Source organism: Sceloporus undulatus, chromosome 1, assembly GCF_019175285.1.
Source record: "Sceloporus undulatus isolate JIND9_A2432 ecotype Alabama chromosome 1, SceUnd_v1.1, whole genome shotgun sequence".
Classification (NCBI taxonomy): domain Eukaryota; kingdom Metazoa; phylum Chordata; class Lepidosauria; order Squamata; family Phrynosomatidae; genus Sceloporus; species Sceloporus undulatus.
Genome location: NC_056522.1, coordinates 145,684,106 through 145,699,543, shown reverse-complemented (window position 1 = coordinate 145,699,543; position 15,438 = coordinate 145,684,106). Strand labels below are relative to the sequence as shown.

Genomic DNA, 15,438 nt, shown 5'->3' with positions numbered 1-15,438 from the left:
TATATTCCCTGTTGAATTTTATATCTCAGCAGGATACTGTGGTGGTTGCAGTATTTCTGGACAAGTATGCTACAAGTCAAGTCACCAAAGTATATTAGAGTGTCTTTTATTACTTTCCCTATAATATACAACCCACTTTCTAATAGTTCCTCTAGCATATTGAATGGAGAGAGGTTACTGCACAAATCAAGAGGCAGAAGCATGTGTCTTGAGTGTTTCTCAGAGCAGGTCAGTTTGCTGTTATTCAGTTAAATGGTGATATTTTTACCTTAACCTTTTTCTTTTCTTTTCACAGGTTCGAGTCCTGTTCTCAAAAGGTCCATTTATTGCCATTTTTGCTAGTGATCCACATATCATTATAAAGGCAATTAATCAGAATTTGAACAGTGTGCTGCGGGACTCAAATATAAATGGACATGATTACATGAGAAATATAGTCCATTTACCAGTCTTTCTTAACAGCCGTGGACTCAGTAGTGCTAAAAGGATGATGGTAGCTGCAACCACAAATGGGGATGTTCCATACACAGATGGTTCAGGTATAGTAGCAACTGCAAGGTTAAAAATAAGCAGACTTGTAATACCAGGAATTAATTAGTATTATATCACATACAATTTCATGCAAGATGTATATATTGCTATTGCATTTATATTAAAGGGTCATAGTAGAAATTACCATTTGCATGATGAAAGAAAATATATCTTAATGGGATTTTTTTAAATAAAAGGATTCCATGAAGAAATTGACAGAAGAGTTTCACAAAATAGCCTGGGAGATGTGACCAAGCTTGGAAGTAAAACTGCTCTCAACAGACGGGTAAGAAATAGCAAATTGGAAATGTTTCAGAATTTAGAAGACCTGTGAGAATGTCTTAGGATGTATTCAGAGCTAGTAGCAGACAGCCGCTAAAACCCATTTAGGTCAGATACTGGCCTGTTACAGACAGCCCAAATAAAGCTTCTTTGAGTCACAGTGGAGGTATGGTGTTTCAATGATGCATGCGTCCTAAGAGTCCAGAAGCCACACCAAAGCCACACTCCAGTCCTTAGGGATGGAGCGTGGCTTTGGTGCGACTTCTGGACTCTTAGGACGCATGCATCATTGAAACACCATACCTCCACTGTGACTCAAAGAAGCTTTATTTGGGCTGTCTGTAACAGGCCACTGTAAGATAAATTAAACCTCAGCAGAATAAAGACGTCTTCAAGACGTTTTTGTAAACTGCAAGAGAGCCAAACAGAATTCTTGAAGCCTTCCGCACGCATTTCTTTCTTGACAAGGATTTCCACTGGTGTTAACTTTCTTCATAGAGCATATCCACAGGTATACTTATCCTAGTTTTTTCCCCCCAGCATCTGCTGCCCTGTATTGGCTTTAGCATGATACTCACCATATCCAAGGAGGAAGATAAAGTCATTGTCTTTGGGAGGGGAAGACTGCCAGCAAAAAGCAGCCTATTTTTCCTATGTGTGGCTTTCTTGAAGGTGGATTTGTCCTTGAGTCAGATGCTTTGGGAAGGTTGGTTTGGACAATCTCTGGATGATGTGGAGAAGCAGCCCACAAAATTGGGCTATTCCCTGAGTGCCAGCAGAGCATTGCAGGAGTGATTATCCAAGCCACTCTCCCAGAATTCCTTGGCCCCAATGACCCTTTCCTCCCTGGCAGCCAAGTGTTGAGAGATAGGTAACCTCGAGGTGGCAGCTAATTTCGTGTTTTGCAAGGAACTTTCATGCTACCAGGAAGTTGTGCCATGCACATTATGCTTAATACAGAATAGGAATGGAAAAAAGGACAGTTGTCTTCTAGGCATGTGACTGGAAAAATATTTAAACATTTTCTCCTGGTAATTTCAGTTTGAAAGGTAATTTCAAAGAAGGAATTTAAGAATTTTCTGTATGCTCCATTCAGGTGTGCAAATCAGGATTTGTTTGTTTTTTGCCATTTATTAAACTATAAATGTTAAATGCATCTGCTTTGGTTTTTATTATGAATAGGATACTTACAGAAGAAGACAAATGCAGCGTACCATTACACGTCAGATGTCTTTTGACTTGACCAAACTATTGGTTACAGAAGACTGGTTCAGTGATATTAGTCCACAGACAATGAGGCGATTGCTGAATATTGTTTCTGTGACAGGTGTGTTTGCTTATCATAGTATACGAAACAAAGTATGCAAACAAAGAAGCAAGTATGCCTTCAGAATTATAGGCTATTCTTTGGAGATGCGAATGAATACTGGCTGAGAAATTTGAATTCTTTTTTCATATTATATATATTTATCTTGAGGGGATGTGAACAGTGTTGATGTATTTTTAAGGGGTTCTTCATTTTCACAAACACCCAAACTTCTGTGAACTCAAAGTTGCTTACAGTTTCTGATATTTTCAAGATTTCAGATTCTGTAGTTTGTGTAAACAGAGCTTAATATCTTACAGGACGTTTATTGAGAGCTAATCAGATCACTTTCAACTGGGATAGATTGGCTAGCTGGATCAACCTGACAGAGCAGTGGCCATACAGGACATCTTGGCTCATATTATATTTGGAAGAAACTGACGGTGTTCCAGATCAGTTGACTTTAAAAACCATCTATGAGAGGTATGGATAACTGTGATTATGAGAAACATCCATTGGTGGGGTGGTTCAGAAAACAGCATGTAAAAACAAAATAGCATTATATAATCTGAAATTTCTGCACCACATCCAATTTAAACTCTTCCAGTGACAGAATAGCTTCTGACAGCAGAATGGGGAGGGAATGACTCATCCTCATAGTATGCCCTCCGGGGGACCCTCTGAAGGAGATTTGGGGGATGCAGGAGGCAGTAGAGGAGGGAACAGCCCTGTTGTGTAAGTAGATGTCACTTTGTGCAATGCTGGATTCCCTGTTTCACCTACTATACATACAAGTAATTATTTTGAGGTTAAACTACTTAAGGTAATCATATGTCTGAGTGCTTTGCTATAATAGAAAAAGTACTTGAAACCTCTGCAAAGTAAGCAATGACTCTGTGCCTTTTTTGTACTGGTACTCCACGTCAATTGTGACTAGTAAGCAACCTACATCTGTCATTATCAGCTAGCTTTATTCTGCCAGTAGATGGCACTAACATAACTGATTATTTTGGTGAAGACATTTGCAAGGGAGTTGTAAAATAAATAAGAATTTATATTCGTCTTCATAAGTTGTCTATTATTTGCTTTCAAATTTGTTGTTGCTGTGTGCCTTGAAGTCATTTCTGATTTATGGTGAACTTATGGGATTTTCTTGGCAAAATTTGTTCAGGGGAGGTTTGTCATTGCCTTTCCCTGAGGCTGAGAGCATGTGACTTGCTCAAGGTCAAATACAACACTGCAGTTTTTAAATGCTGAAATAGATGAAAGACTCTTTTAGATATTGCGGGTTAGGAATGATTGTTATGACCCTGTTCATTAAAAAAAAAAAACAGTCTCATTACAGACATAATGCTGGTGCTCTCCAAGCTGTGGTGTGGAAATCAGAAGTTACATTCTGATTGGCTTTATTTGTAACAATTGTTTGTGAAACAATTTCATACTGCTGTTTGAATGCTTCATTTTCCATGGAAACTATGGTACGAATCTGCCTTTATATCCTTCAAAAAAGGGCAAGAGTGTCTTCCCATTATTTGTGGCACTCTCTCCAGCTAAAATTGGCAAGGTGAACTGAAAGAAATCCATCAACACCTGGAAAACGTTCTAGTTTATTTCATCTTGAGCTTTTATTTATATCACTTCGCTTATTCAAATGCACAGACTCAAGACAATGAGCCGCCAGCTGAAGGCTCACTGTAGTCCTGCTGTCAGGAGCATTGTACAGTGGACCCTTCCTGCCTGGAATTTGGTTGTACTCCCACCACGGGTGGTAAAAAACACAGACAGTTGTGTTCCATACTATTCAGTGGCAACAGCCTGTGGGCTGATGAATAATAGGGGGTGTGGTGATCTGTGGGCAGTCAGATCTGTGGATTGCCAGCCCGTTGATATGAAGGGTCAATTATGAGAGGGTTAAAACAACAAAAAATGGAGATCCCTGCTCAAAAATTAACAGACTTTATTCTGATTTTATGGGTCGCCTATGCTTTTCTTAGCCAGTAAAATTTCATGAACATCTAAGAGTCTCGTTTATCTACCATAATAAACATTGAAATGCCACCTACATGATATGGATTTTGAGGACTGGAAGCAACTGAGGTTTTAATTTCACCTTCTCCCCCCCCCCCCCCCCCCATTACAATAACATCTCTTCTTTTCCCCCAAGAAGCTTAAGATACATGTTTTTGTTTCCCATTTCTTCCTCCTAACAACCTTTTAATATAGAAGTTAAGCTCAAGTTAATGACTGGTCCAAGTCTCCCAGTTTGAGTCACAAGTGAACAAAAATGTGAACCCAAGTCTTCCCTGTTGTTGTCTGGTCTAATCACTATATCATGCTACCCTGGTGAACTAGAAAAGATTTTATTGAGGTTGCTCCGCATCAAGGGAGTATAAGATTAGATGTCAAAATGAGTCAATATTAGTAGAGGAGCTTTTTGTGAACCTTTATTGTTCCCAATGAAAAGTACCCTTTTCTGTTAATTCCTCTCCTGAAGAGGGACTCAAAACCATGTGAAAAAGTTGTCCTCCCCTGTCCTAGTCTGGTGGTTCCATGTTTATTCAGAAGAGGTAGGAAGCATTGATTGAGCTCCTGTTTACCTGTTACATATCCTGAAATTATGCCACCATAGTTAGATTGTTGTGCAACCAGTCACGCAAGGGGTGATACCACTAGGCATTCACTGTCAACACAGCTCCCCTCTGATTACTAAAGACTGAACTTTTTGACGTTCCTAACCAGCTACCCTGTTTGCATTAGTGTACCTGGATAGGATACCACCGTCACATAATCTGAGAAAGTGGAACCAATGACAGCATAAAGCTACAACAGCATAGTCCTCAAGTGTGCTTGCCTTTGTTGATGTCACATTGCCAGATCAGGATATGTAATGTCACTTTACCACTTGTGGTAATCCAGATCAAATAAACTAGGCGACTGATGAGCTTCATTTGGCCCGACTCAGTGAAAACATTTGCACATGAACTTTTATCCTCACTCTGTTTTAAATGCTTCAAAAACTGTTTTAAATCAGTTTATTTTTTCAGGACTTCTTATTCTTGCAATGGCATGTGCCGCAATCCGCCACATATGGGTTTATCCTCACTTTTTTAAATACTTTTGTTTGAGTTGTACTTTCTTTTATATAAATAAATATTGCATATTGTATTTTCTTTACATCATTATTTATATTTAAATTAACAAACAAAACATTTGACCCAGTCCATACTGCTTATTCTTGTAATTAAAATGCCTTTAGTTCTGCAAAGAAATGCTGCCACTTCATAGAATCATTCCAGCCTACATACCATGTGTTAAAATTCCTCCTCCTCCTCTTCTTCTTCTTTTAAATTAAAATGGTTATGGACTGCTTTTAGACTTCCTGATTTTTAATTTATGTAAGCAGCCTTGTGAGGCTTATGTCCTTAAACAAACTAGGCTTTATGCATTCTTCCAAATATTGTTGGACTGAAAGGCTTATCAAACCTAACCGGCATTGTCAGTGATGAAAGATTATGGAGGCCCAACATCTGAAGAGACATACTTTGTTCATCCCATCCCAAAAGTTGCCCTAAAATAATTGTATTAATAAATAAACCAATATTTATCCTTTCTAATGACTTCTTTTATACATTTCATTGATGAAATGAACCATAGATTTTTAATATTGCAGTTTTTCTTTAGCAGATGGAATATATTTCCGACCTAGTGGTTTGTTATTGGGGTTTCAAAGTGTATTTACAGTGCACAAATCAGTGATAGCATAAATGATATACATTATTTATTAAATAAAACTGAGTGAATTAAAAATCAGAAATCTTTAGCGCTGGCAGTAAAGTTAATTTTTTTCCCTATAAAAAACCTCATTTATTTTTATAGGAATTTGATGATACATCTGCTTGCTTTATTCAGCTGGAAAAAGAAAGTGTTGGTTCTTGGTAAAGTTGCTTTTGTTAAATTATTTTCTAAATCGTTCAACTTTTAACAAATGACATTTGATACTAACGTTGGAAAGCAATTTCAGCTAATTAAGTAGATCCTTCTATAAACCACTGGAACATTAAGATGACAAACTGTTCATTCAGGATTATTTTAATTGGGACAATTATTGTAATTTTATTGCAATTATGTGTTGAGCTAAAAACTTTTGTCTAAATCGTTTTTGTTGTTGTTAACATATACGTAAATGCGAGGAAAGAAGAAAGGGAAAACTCAAGCATTTTCTGGCCATGTCTCCAATGCTACATTTAAACATGATTATTCTTCATTCTGTGCTAAATGTGTTTGAGCTTGTTTTAAAATGAAAATATTTGAATGATTTTTTAAAAGTATTCCTCTACATTATTTTTAAAGGATTCCTCCACATATGATTTTATACTGTATTTAGGTACTTCTATGTTTTTAAAAAGTGTGGGAAATTTTTGAGATTTATTGGAATTATTAGGATAAGGTCTTCCCCCGCTCCGGTTTTGCTTTGTTTCATTGACTCAAACAACATATGGGCACAATCTGGAGTACAGTTAAGTAGTTTGATTTCAGTGGGAAAGAGTTTTTGTGTGTGAGTGCTACATGGAAATAACACATGGTGGTGGTGATGGTGTTGGTGGTGATCTTGCAAATACTGCAGGCTCCTGATCTTTGAACATCAGTAGCTCTGTAGAAATAGTTATTCTCATCATCATTGTGGCTTGCATTCATTGGTGACTTCACCTTTGTGGAAAGAGGTTTTCTCCATGCATGTCCAGGTACCTGGTATTCACCAATCCACTCAGCTCTGCAACCTTTTGTGCCACATCCCATCTTGTTCAAGAGCATCTCCCTGCCCTCAGAAGCCATGTGTGTGTGTGACAGTATGAGTACATGTATACATATGCATTTGTATGTATGTATCCATGAGAGCATTTAAACACGCAGTATCAGTGAAAAATCCACATACACAAGTGAACGCTTTCTGCTAAGGCAAAGCCACTATTTAATCTAGTCCCTTCTCTATTACTAGATATAAAATCAGTGTATCTTATTTATTATTTCAATTATCTCACTTTTTGTGTTCATGATTTCTCAGGTTGTCTTAAAAATATACCAAATTGTGTAATTTTCAGAAATTTCTTAATTTGGCTGACAAAAATATAATGCTTATGTTTAATCTATTCTTGTACCTCTTTTGCCTTCTTGCTGTTAGGGTACGTAATTGAATGGTATCACATTTTTTTTACTTTGTAGACCTTCTAATTTTCTTACTTTATTTGCTTGATGCCTTATTCCAGATTATCAGGCGATCATGGTTGGATTTCTAAAGTTTACTTCAGGCCAAATAATCTACACTTCACAAAATTTTAATCCCATTAAAGTATATACTTGTTTTTCCCAGCATCTGATCATTCTGCTCTGGGGAATCTCCAAGGAATGTGTTAGTAGCTGCAGGTATTACTTCCAGTTGTCTCCTCTTCAAACCATCCTAGTAGTCATGTGGCACAGGAATTTCCTAGTAACACCTCTAATTTTATTTACATTTCCACATCAGAATTTGTCGTAACAAGTTCCTTCAGTTTACCTGTAGAAAATGTGGCCAGCTTCTGGGCCCTCAAGATACTGCTGGGTTGCAACTACGATTAGCCCTAGCCAGCACAGTCAGTTGTGAGGAATAATGGAAATTCAGCAACAACATCTGAGTGCCTTGGATAGCCTACCCCTGAGAGGCAGTTTGAGTTAGTATATTTGACATGTAATGTGTGTCAGTAATGTCTTAAGATCTCTTTGGATAAGAGAACCAGTGAATGCAAAGATATGTTCACATCAGGCTGCCTCATTGCTTCAAAGCACATTCTCTTAGATGACAGCTTATCCCAGCTGCATATTTTACTGACACCAGGCTACCCTACAGGTTTTTTAGAATATGTTTTGGAGAGAGCTGCCCTCAGAGCGGAATGTGAGATGCGATTCCATCTGTGGGGATTTTCTGTTCTTTCACCTTTTAACACCACCTAGACTTATTATATAATAACCTTCATGAATTAGATAGAATTTTTGCTCCTTTGCTCTGTATAGGTGTGTAAATACATTATTTTCTAAATCTGTTTTCAGAGATAGAAAATCACCTTAGAAACAGGTCTCTAAACGACATTAGAATTTCACAATCCAGATAAGTGTTGTGGAGGTTTCAATGTGGTCCACTTCAGATCCAAAGCTGAGCTTTGGCATGGTTTTCCAGAAATATGGTATTTCCCTAATGTGAAAGTCCTGGGTTGGTGGCCTTCTAACCAGCTGTTTTAAGTGGAAGAAACTTCCCTCTATTTACGTCTGTTATTGCTTGACGGATTCATATTAAATATGTGAATGCATTCAATGTTCCTTTTTATTTTCAAAATAGAAGTTGTGGGGGTTCACAACTGGGACCACAAGTGGGATCAGATTAGTCCTTTCCATCCATGTTGTGGCCCAGGTAAAATCACCCCATTGCTATTCACTGGTTGTACATCTCTGAAAGGAGGTTATGTCCTGGCTCATGTTGGTGTTTATGAAAACAATTTGGATTTCACAGTTGCCACTGATTATAATCACTCATTTCTGGTGGTAACAACGCCTAAGACTGATGCTCCTTTTGTGGCCTGGCTCTGGGACCTCCAGTTGTTTAGACCAGTGGCTCTCAAAATTGGTCCTCCAGATGTTTTACACTTCAGATCTTAAGAGTCCCATCCAGCTTGGTCAATGGCCAGCGATTCTGGGAGGTAAAGTCTAAAACATCTGGAGGAACAAGGATTAAGCACCGGTAATTTAGGTGATCATTTATGAAATTTGGTTTCATGAACTAGAAATTTCCTCCAAGATTGCAACTTGGCTAATTACGTTTTTGTCCCAGCCTTTCCTATAAGGAACTCAGAATAGTATACATGGTTTCTTTTGGTACAGGTTGAGTATCCCTTATCTGGAATTCTGAAACCCAGAATACTCAAAAACATTCAGAATTGTCCACATCAGTGGCTGAGATAGTGACACCTTTGCTTTATGGTGGTTCAGTGTACACAAACTTTGATTCATGCACAAAATTATTAAAAATATTATGTATAAAATTACCATCAGGCTGTGTATAGGAGGTGTATCTGAAACATAAATGAATTTTATGGTTAGACTTGGATCCCATTTCTAAAATATCTCATTGTATATATGCAAATCTGGAAAAAAAAACTGGAATCCATAACACTTCTATTCCCAAGCATTTCATATAACGGAGACTCAGCCTGTACTCGCCTAAAATACTTACCACTGCGGTCTTACTGTTTGTAAATTTCATGTGAATTCTTGGTATCTCCTCTTCTTTTTAAAGCTACTGTTACTGATAGCAGATGTTTGACACAGCTCTTTAGTTTTCAAATTCACTTAGACTTTAGGGACATGTAATGTTGCAAATACATTTCTGTATGACTGTTTTAGATATTTTTTTTAATCTGAGAAGTACAGTTGCATAGTTTTGTGGCCCTTTGCCAAAACATGATAATTTGCATAAATATCTTTCAACATAATAGTTGAATGTATTGAGCTCAGAAGGTTAGAATAGAGATTTCAGTCCATAAACCAGCAGTAGGCTATTGCATTCTGAACAGGAGCATTGTTCACCATAGGCAGAACACTATTCACATTCAGACTTAAGCAGAGCTGGCATTGACATTCAGCTAATTTGCTTCATGTGACTTCTCAGCTGTGGTTTTTCATTTGTGTTCAGCTCCTTTTCTTTTTGCAATTTGTTCTGCAAAAAATCAGATGGTTGGAAACCATTTTAACTCTTTGTTTTCGGTTTTAATTTCTTTGGTTGTCATTTGGGGCATTAATTGTATGCTTAAATATGAAAATACACAGGTTTAGTTCATAAATGTTTGAGAAAAAGCTGGGTATTTCTTCATCCAAGATAAATAGGGGACCTGATGCTGGTTTATGGGTCCAAACTATCTCAGGGACCGTCTCCTCCTGTATAATCCTCCCCGCACTCTCCGGTCCTCTGGGAGGAACTTACTGCAGCCTCTAAAATCTAGGCTTGCGGCGACCTCCCAGAGGGCATTCTCTGCTGTCGCCCCCAAACTCTGGAACGACCTGCCAGATGAGATCCGTCAGTTGACATCATTAGACAGCTTTAAAAAAGCTGTCAAGACGGGTCTCTTCCGGCAGGCCTTTCCAGATTAACCATCCCGGCCCGGGCTCCCTGATCCCCTCTTTCCTCTCGTGGCCCCATCTTTAGTGATGATTGAGGATCTCCAGAGGGACACCAGGGTTTTTAGTTTGTTTGAATTATGTTTTATGTTTTGATATTGTGTTTTTAATCTGTCATATTTTTTAATACTTTCTTAAGGAGGGGAGGGATTATAATGTTTTTAATTTTATATTTTACTCTTGTTATATTTACTGTTGTCAACCGCCCGGATTGGTTTGCCACAGGGCGGTATACAAATAATAATAATAATAATAATAATAATAATAATAATAATTATTATTATTATTATTATTATTATTATTATTATTATTAACTATATTAGAAGAAATATTTGAAAAGTCCGTAGACTAGTTTTTAAAAATCTAGAGTTTCTTTTGCTTTGTTTAGAATTTCAAAGAATATTCCAACAACTAAAGACGTTGAGCCTCTGCTTGAAATTGATGGGGATATTCGAAACTTTGAAGTATTTTTGTCTTCACGAACTCCAGTCCTTGTATCACGTGATGTAAAAACCTTTTTACCATGTACAGTAAATCTTGATCCAAAGCTCCGAGAAATTATTGCAGGTAAATGTATTGCTAAATAATGAGCTATGATTTTAATGCTGCTAGTATAATTCTTTTGTCTAAGTAAGAGAAACTTCTGTTATCCAAACCAAGGAATGCATAGAGTCATTGGAACATAACAGAGCAAATCAAACATATGATCACTATTTGGTATATTTTTCTCTTTCAGTAACTAATAAAGAATTGCCAGTTCTTTATAGAATGTTACTCTATCTTTCACCTATTCTACCCCATATGTAATATATCAGGGTTTTTTCTGGGCCTGTACATTCTTGTAGTTTATTCCATTTGTTACTAGTTAGAACACTGTCTAATGTTTGATATTTTATTTATAAAATCTTAACAGCACTGATAATGTATATGATGTGTTCTCATAGAGAAATTTGGAGATACTTTTATGGGCTTTTCCCATGCTTAGAATACCCTATGAATAATAAAATAGATATGATCTGCCCCACAGATCATTTACTTAACATATTTGTAGGCCATCTGTTACCTCTAAAACAGCTTAAAACAATAAAAATCCAAAATAATAAATCTATAATATATCTATATGGTCTGCTTTGATTTAGTAATTTACATGTGTCTACCCTTGCCTCATATTCTTAGCAGACAAAGATTTATTTCCATTTGTCCATGCCCACTATATATGTTCCTTCCTAAAATGAAGTAGAAAGATACTACTCTTAGTTCTTCTGTAAGTTTTTTTCTCAGTCACTCAGGCAGGTTGGAATATAGATAGGCTTGTCAATACAGAATAATGTATTACTTAGGGTCTGCTTAACAAACTCTCTTTCCATCCTTGATAGTTGAGCCACTACCGTAGTCACTTTGTAAGACTGTACCCCTCATTACAAATACAAAAGAGCACAAAATCACAAATGCTGGGCTGATAAACATATTGCCATCTTGGCTTTCCCCACTGGAGTTTAGGGCACTCTAGCCACTCTGGAGGAGAAGTGCCCTGATCTGCCCTCTCCCCAATTGTGTTGCCTGGCAAGAATTGGGAAGCAGTCTTTTTCAAGATGTATTGGCATCTTCTATTTGAGTGTCTTGGCTCTAAACTTTCTGCTCACCTCTTAGCAGGTGGTTGTCTGGAAATAATAAGGTGAAGGGCACACTGTGTTCTCCTGGCCCTCAATTAAAAACAAAAGATCTCCTCAGCTAGGGACAAAATAAACATTTCATTTCCTGGAGAACACTGTAGAAGACCTTGTTTTTCCCGCCGTGTTGCAACATTTGGGAAAAGCCATATATTTACAGATCTTCATGTTTGTTCCAGAGAAAGGATTTACTTGAGGCAGAATGCTCTCTTGTTTTGGAAGAGGTTTTTTTTTTTTAACAAGATGGAATCTTTCACTGATCTAGGAGCTGTGTTATTCCAGTGGGAAAGTGAGGGAAGTATCTTTTTAGTGCATTTTTTTTCCTCTAGCTGCCTAAAAGACAGCAACAGTCTGTAAAAATCATACAAATACAATATTCTGCACTACCAAAAATTATTTGTATTTGCTTTTCAAGATTTTTTTAATATGGGGAAAATACATATATAAAAATCATGATTTAGTTTTCTCTGCGAGGAAACACAAAAGGAATGAAATAAATCAAACTTTCCACTTTTCAAAGCAGCAAAGTTGGCATACACATTCCGAATGTAGTAAGATGGGTTTTCCCCTTTCCTTTGTCCATGAGAAGCCCCATTTCTTCAAACATTCTTCGGTGTTATTTTTCCCTGAGTTCCTAATTCATTCCTCCTTTCATAAGTTTCAAGAATCTAGTGTTGTCTTTCTCTCCTCAACTGACGCATTCCAAGAAACACTCAGGCTACAGCTTTCAAAATTTTCTGTTTTGTGGTTCAGCGTTTTCACTGCTTCAGTAGAGATCTGAGGAAACGGGAAATCTCTAGTTCTTCTCAGATCTTCAAGTTTTTGTGCTTGCCATTTTGGTTTTGAGAGGGATTCATATTAGTGCTTAGTGCCTTTCTGTTTCTAGAGAAAATTATCAAGAAACCATACAAGAAATTCACTTATGTTAAATGTTTTAAAAAAGTATTTTTGCAATATCTTGTGTTAGACATTGATGGTGTATCTTGATCACATTGTTACATTTCAGATGTCCGTGCTGCAAGAGACCAAGTTAACATTGGGGCAATCCCATATCCCACATTGCCTTTACAAGAGGCAGCTCCAAGAGCTTCATCAGTATTTAGCCAACCATCATCAGCCTGCTCTTCAACACATTCCTTTAATGGGCCTTTCAATGGGGGTGTTGTATCACCCCAGCCTCACAGTAGCTACTATAGTGGAATGACAGGACCTCAGCATCCATTCTATAATAGGGTAAGAAAGAGACCCACTGTTTCAAATTTACACAGGACTGTATTTTGTCCAGATGTTATAAGATCTTGGTTAAAAACACTGCATGTCAATAGTAGAAAACTGACAAAAATGGTAGCCTTTTGAGTATGTGTGTATGACAAATCTCAGTCCTAATGCAAAATTTTTGAAGAAAATGGCTGTGAATCTTTGCATAATTGCAGGAGGTAAGCAAATGAATGAAAGACTAGTAGGACCCATGCTTCCAGTTATGCACAGAATATTTGTATAATGAAGCATGGATTAAATTAATTATTACTAGACTATCTATGCAGAGACTCAGGCTATATATTGAACCAACCTACACAGTGGATGAGCATGTTGCCAGTGGTACATGTTAAACATATCTGAAAACTGGGTGAATCAGGATATATTGGAATCTGGACATCACTTTCCAGATCCTTAAATCATGATCTCCCAATCACATTTTCCCACATGAGATTGTCTTTCTGTTGGAATGGAAATTAAACTAACGTGCATTAATGTCGCTGTTTTGGCAGTAGTTCTAAACTGCATCATTTAGTAGCTCTCAGTTAAAGGTGTGTAAATGTTGTAACTCATTACAAAAATGTTTCATTACCCCAAATGTTTGTCTTTCATTGAACTAAACTGGAACTCTTCCACTGACTTCAAGTCGGGTAGGTACCAACCTAGCAATTTCACCTATGTTTCAAGCAACATAGGCCTGTTTAAATTGTCTCAAGAAGTAAACATTTTTAATAACTTTTATGTTTTACATTTTTAAGTAAGTCGTATCTGTTGAATTAAGTTTTTTTCTTTTGATTTTTGTAATGGTCCCTTTTTGTTACATGTTTCTTTCCATAGCCATTCTTTGCCCCATATGTTTACATGCCAAGGTATTACCCTGGCAATTCTCATCTCACCTCACGTCCATCACTAAAATCGAGTTTGTCCAGGGAACAGAACAATGGTCTAGTAAGTATCTCAAACAGTAAATGAACATACTAACTTACTTAGTAACATTAGTGAATAATAATAACACAGATAGATGTCTTTAATGTTGGTGCATAGATGTATAAGCAATTTTTCTCATATACCATTTCTAAAATTTTGAGACAAGGTTAGGTAAGATTGGGAAATGAATCATCTTCCACCTTTTTAACAAGTTTGTATGCATATCATTTTTATAAATTTTGAGTTCCGTTATTAAGAGTAGTACCTAAAGTTAGGATTGAATTGTGCCCATTTGCTATTCAAATAAGCTCCAACAGTGGATCCAGGAGGAGACAATTTGCTTTCTCCCCATACAGTTTCCATAGAATGGGGAGGGGAGAGAAGAAGGATGTCCTTTTGAGGACATGCATGGATTGCATGGGGAGTGGTTACAGAAATCTCCTCCTGGATCTACTGATGAAAGTCTTCCTTCACCTATGTACACCACTGGATCCTGGCCTTAGCAGTTTACAGGGTATCAGTAGAGTGAAAATACAGAGGAAAAATACAGAGTATTCACATAGTTTTTATTAAACATTTGTATAGAATTAACATTTGCAAACCTAGGAAAGCTGTTGGTTCATTTTTTGCTTAGCTTAAGACCTAATTAAGTATCTGTACATTTTCATTCAGATGCAAAAAAAAAATTATTATTTTTTTTTGTTCAGTTACAATTCTGATTTTCTGTCAAGGCAGAAACTGAGTGTTATACTTGTTTATGCACTAACTGGAGCATAATTTCATAAATTTTAAATATCTTAACAGAAATTTACACACACTGAAACCTCAGTGTAGAGAGAAATAGAAAATGCTGAAAAAATACACCCTGTATTGAGATACTCTGCTGTTCTACAATATGGATAACTTTAGGGGGAAATTAGGCAGAAATTTCTCAACTTTTATTCTAAAATTCATACTAAGCACAAGAATAGACAGCTCAAACCCTGTGGCTCACAAATTATGTTCAAAGACTTCTCTTTTGAAAGATTTCTTCCTGTTTTCCTTGAAAGTCTGATCTCTTGCTAAATTATAACACAGGCTCATTTCAGTTCCTGTGTAGAATCATACCCCTGTACTCCTTTGTGCCATTCTCTTCTCTCTCCCTCCTCTGCTTTCTAAGGTAATCATGGTTTGTACCGACCATGGTTTGTCCATTTCACATGTAATGGTGAATTACCATTCCTCAGGTGGGCGTCTGAAGGTTTAAAGTGTGTTCCAAATGGAGTG

At 37.0% G+C, this 15,438-nt stretch overlaps 1 protein-coding gene across 5 annotated transcripts in view; it reads left to right on the top strand.

The window, feature by feature from the left end:
• KIDINS220 (kinase D interacting substrate 220) overlaps positions 1–15,438 on the top strand; it is a 64,235-nt gene that overhangs the window by 32,691 nt on the left and 16,106 nt on the right. For 4 of the 5 annotated variants that reach the window (XM_042463496.1, XM_042463480.1, XM_042463470.1 and 1 more), the window contains exons 19-25: positions 296–539; positions 729–817; positions 1,996–2,140; positions 2,440–2,602; positions 10,707–10,885; positions 12,995–13,221; positions 14,083–14,193. In XM_042463496.1, coding sequence (XP_042319430.1) covers positions 296–539; positions 729–817; positions 1,996–2,140; positions 2,440–2,602; positions 10,707–10,885; positions 12,995–13,221; positions 14,083–14,193 — 1,158 coding nt within the window. The remainder of the gene's footprint in view (positions 1–295; positions 540–728; positions 818–1,995; positions 2,141–2,439; positions 2,603–10,706; positions 10,886–12,994; positions 13,222–14,082; positions 14,194–15,438) is intronic. The other variant, XM_042463488.1, reaches the window with a different exon arrangement.